The sequence below is a fragment of the Palaemon carinicauda genome, chromosome 7 (assembly GCF_036898095.1).
Source record: "Palaemon carinicauda isolate YSFRI2023 chromosome 7, ASM3689809v2, whole genome shotgun sequence".
Taxonomy (NCBI): Eukaryota; Metazoa; Arthropoda; class Malacostraca; order Decapoda; family Palaemonidae; genus Palaemon; species Palaemon carinicauda.
The window spans coordinates 130,689,532-130,694,395 of NC_090731.1; the positions used below are offsets into that span (position 1 = coordinate 130,689,532).

General features: G+C 38.4%; 1 protein-coding gene across 1 annotated transcript in view; it reads left to right on the forward strand.

Moving 5' to 3' along the window:
- The first annotated feature begins 3,950 nt into the window (after nucleotides 1-3,950).
- The window catches only part of LOC137644005 (guanine nucleotide-binding protein G(s) subunit alpha-like), a 49,026-nt gene continuing 48,112 nt past the window's right edge, over nucleotides 3,951-4,864 (forward strand). The window contains exon 1 of the mRNA XM_068376871.1: nucleotides 3,951-4,864. This exon is cut by the window's right edge and continues 56 nt beyond it. Within this exon, the coding sequence (XP_068232972.1) occupies nucleotides 4,812-4,864 (53 nt within the window). The 5' untranslated portion in view covers nucleotides 3,951-4,811.

Genomic DNA, 4,864 nt, shown 5'->3' on the forward strand with positions numbered 1-4,864 from the left:
ATGCGAAGAACCTAATTTCATTCAAGTTAATTTAAAGTTTAAGTGTTACGATTCATAGTCCAAGCAACAGTGTAAATACAGTATGTGTACCATCCAAGGTATCCCCTCAAATCACCTATTGACCAAGTCACCTAATATCTAAAGCTAAATCACCTAATGACCAAGTCACCTTACGACTAAGTTATCTAATAACCAAAGCCAAGTCACCTAACATGTAGAAGTATACCTATATTGTCCTAATTGGTTGCATAGATTGATTTTCACATGTACAGTATAAAAATGGCAAAGAAATAAAAACCAAGGTAGCAATAACAAAGCATACAAAGCATACAAAAAAAAACACAAGGGAACTTTTTAAACAAATATTCAAATGAGAGACACGGCACAGCAGGTGGTTGACGGTTGTTTCTCCATCATTGAACAATCTCCACAGCTTGAAGATGCGCCGCTGCAGGTCCCTCGTGCCATTCCTTTGGATTCTTGTTAGCTTGCCTTCTGAAACAAGACGGATCTGGAGCCAAACGAGCTCAGCCTCTTCAAACAGGCGTTTTATCAACAGATAAAACTGTATGTTGGCTCTCCCGGCATGGCTGTTAAGTCGATGATGCCATCCTTCAACACCATTATTGGTCTGGATGGCCCAACCAAATATGCACCAATCACTGATCGCCCACACGCTGTTCGTCCATGTAGAGTGTATGTAAAGGATCAACTACTCCAGCTGTGCACTGGCAGCGAGACGTTCTCTCAATCCTTCAAACAGTCCTTGGATGTGGTCGGCAGGCATTATGGGGAGAGACAGCAACTTTTTAATCAATTTATGAATACCATTATCACTTCTGTAGGCTGATGCTTTTAATATTTTGAAACAGCCTGTCCCCAATGAAATGCGCATCCGTGGATTGTAGCATTAGGGAAAGCCTCTCGAAACGTTTTCCATATTCCTGCTTCAAAATTACAAACAGCTTGAGTCATACAGCAGCCTAGCAGTTTTTCCTTCAAACACTGGAACACCTAAAAAGACAAACAAGTAGTAAAGTAAGATAAATAATTTGAATGTTGGTAAACAGTCATATTAATACTCATACAAAATGTTTGTAACATATATAAATAGCTGTGGTAATGTAGTACATGTACCTACTTTTTTATAGTCTTTCCACTTTCTCCTTGAAATCAGTGCAAACACCAAAGGGATCTGCTTCACAGAAGCATCTGAATTCACGAAGGCGTGGACCTAAAAGCGCTGTTTAAAAGGCTCATTGACGACCTTAAACATACCATCAAGGTACCACGTGTTTGGACCTGGAGAGTAGCCCTAGTTGTCTCTCTGAAGCAAACACCAGATGGGGGAAAGCACCTACTCAAACGTCTCCTACCAGGAAATCCTCTGGGATGAAATCTGTGGACAATTGTAAACAAGTAAATCTAATCAAAGACAATGTTTTGTGAAAACGTGTGATTGATTAAAAAAATGGATGATGCAAATTTTCATTAAGTAAATTCATTACACATATGTATGGGAGGTACTCACCTCAGAGTTTAAGTCACTTGGAACCTGGGGGCGTAGCCACTGGTGGTCCTGGTTAGAAGCTCTAGCTATGTTGGTTGCTTTCGTAAAAGGTGGGTAAGCTAGGCATTCGTCAATCTTTTGTTTCAAAGTACCCTCGACAATGGTTGGAGCTGACTGGTAGAAATTCTCTATGGCCTTCAGCTTTGCCTAAAGCATAAAATCATATATCATTATTTGACATGCGTACACAAGTTCGAAATACTGTAGTTAATACAATTATGCCTATGAGCTGACAAAAGGTAATTGTAATGAAATGCGACTAACATTCATACCTCTTTAACTATCTCCATTGACAGTGTGATGCCTGGGTTTGCTGGATGAATATGTTGGTTGTTTCCAGCTCTGAATGATCCATTCCTCTTAATCAATGTTGCCGTGCACTGCACTTTCTTGTTTTTAACACTGCATCCCCAGTATGTCATGTATTTTACCACTTTCTTTACCATGTACAAAAAGTACAGGCTGTGTGTAAAGTGGTGCAGTTTTCTTTGCGTACCTTCCTCAATCGGTGTATATGTGACGGGGCCTACTGGACAAGGCCCAACAGATGGCACTGGATCTTGCAATGATCTAAAACATCAAAAGCAATTGGTTATTTCTTCAATATAGGTAGAAATGATGCGTTAATATATATAAACAAACAATAAATTGAATTTAAAATCAAACAAGACAGAGCATATACAGTATAGGCCTATTATTTGATACTCACTCTTCAAGGATATCTTCGCTCAGTTGCCGCTCGAAACCAGGACTTGAGGTGGTTCTGAAGAAATACTGCTCATGATATCAATAGGGTCGTCGATTAACATTGGTTCATTGATGGATGTCGCCGCACAGTCCCTACACTTCCAGTGCACAGCAGAGGGATCCATGCTGCAGATGTCGCGGCATTCTGCCCGTGTCATTCGTATGAATACATTTCTACAGTGACAATACACTGTGAATTACACTCTGTCATCACACTGTTGAGCTTCTTGGCACGGACGTATGCTGAGACTGCAGACGACGCAGGGATAAAACTCATCCATTTTATTTGGGGTTTGTAAGAATCGTCATAAATGAAGATGAAGAAAAACTACCTTATATTTGAAAATTTGTATTTTTGGAGATTAAGTCAATCATTGCTCAGGCTAGGAATAACAAGCGAAAACTCAGGGACTGTGATTTTGGAGATATTAGATATCAAAAACAACAATTAGTTGACTTGGTCGTCAAATGATTTGAGGTGACTTGACTTTAGATATTAGGTGACTTGGTCGTAAGGTGACGTGGTCATTAGGTGATTTGGCTTTAGATATTAGGTGATTTGGTTGTTAGTTGATTTGACCTGTATTTCCATCCAATTCACTCCCTCGCCCCTCCTCTGTTCACAGGACTAGTATAGTCTTAGTAGTCATAACTGATCAAGTTGTGAGAATTTCTTGAGAAACATCTTTCGATTCTTTGACAATGTTCTCAAACTTTAAAATGCATCGTTCCAATTGTATAAAAGGTTAATACACGGAATTAACATTTTCTTATAGATCACAAATTACTCGACATTATAAATATCTAGTATCAGAAATTGCTCATAGAATTTTCATAGAACGATTTACTATACGGTACAACAACACGTGAATGTGTGAATTCATTATTGATGCTCAAGGATCAATATAAAGAAAGACTAAGTCAGGATTTACAGAAATAAATCATGTTCAATTCTATTTTGGAATTCTGGGGCAGATAAATAACTTAGAATTGTAATTTAACATTCAAGAAGGACCATTTATTCACCATGATCCATGAATTTCAAGGCACTGTCTTATTTTTGTCTCAAAATCTTCGCATCTTCCGGGATACAACAGGTTGTAGATTCATCTTAGGTTTTAATTCCAAAACATGTTCCTATTTCTTGGACGTTTTCTTTGGCTTTTCGATTACTCTGACAGTGATCTATTCAAATGATTAGACCTCGGTTTTTATAAAAATGAACTTTGTTTACCTATATTTTTAACCATTTCATAATTTGATTTTTATCACCAGGCAAAACATATGGAAACCATGGCTCAAATCGCACTTTATGGCATATTTAACTACTATTGTTATCGTCTATGTAATATTAATAATGACAATAATAATAAAGAAGAAGTAAAAAGGGTAAGAAGAAACTTAGCAGATGTCATAATAAAACACTCATTAAGGAACCCCTCCACAAAAAAGAAAAAGAAGAAAAATAAAATTGAATCCGCAGAAAAGCTACTTTTCATGAGAAAGAATACTTCATTCAATGAAAGGGAAAAAGAACAGTTATTACCATTCGTTGGAATCATGAGCCGTTCAACAAATAGAATTTGTTATCATCCTAATCAGCTGAGACTTAACACCTTTCTGTTATCAATGATCTAGAGATATTATGTGCTATCGGTGACCTTACCTATCTGTTGATAGGCTATCTACAGCAAGTGTAAAGGTATCACTGACGTTACAATTCTAATTCCTATACCACATCCGAGTACTAAGAAGAGCATTTTAAGAACGCGTAAATGATCAGGCAAAACGAATCATTTTGCGTCTCGTTAAGAAGCGTAAGCGTAAGAAATATTTTCAAGTGAGGAAATAATACAAAGCAGTATACAGAAGCGATTAATAGGCCTATATCTTTTCAGTGAGCTATTAACGAAGACATAGAGGGGTTACAATGATGGCAGGGAGTGGAAGGCCCTGCACGAAAAGTTGAGGTTGGTTTAGACAGAGTCTGGGTTTAGAGTAATCGGAACGAATCGCGCAGGCTTGTAAGCCCTTCCCTCCCATCGGAAGGGACTCACCGAACCGGGAGGAGAAATTATCCGTCACAGCAACTTTGGAGGCCCAACAAAACGCTTGCTAGAAGTGGTCGCAAGAGCGATTATTTTGATGGTTTCTGCCTTGAATGTGAAAAAGTGAAAGATAGTGAAAAGCATTAGCTTTAAGGTTACATAATCGAAAAGTGAAATCATCAAGTGCAAGAGATAAGAAGAAAGTGTCCGCCGAGGTGATACTTACGTACAAAGATAACGTCTCTTGTGGTAGCTGCATAGATTGTTATATTTTCTCCTCAAAGCGAGAATTTTGATAGGAAGTTCTCGAGAAAGTTTTATGAGTGAGCAGAAATCGTGGTCCAAGAGAACACGACAGCAAGTGAGAAACATAATCCACTTCAGTGGGGTTCCTTCCAGCCTTCAAAATATCTCTTCCAAAATTCCCCCTCCAAGAAGCCTCAAGCATGGTGCTCTGCGGCACAGATCCAGAGAGAAGGGCGAGCAAGGAGATTGAAAA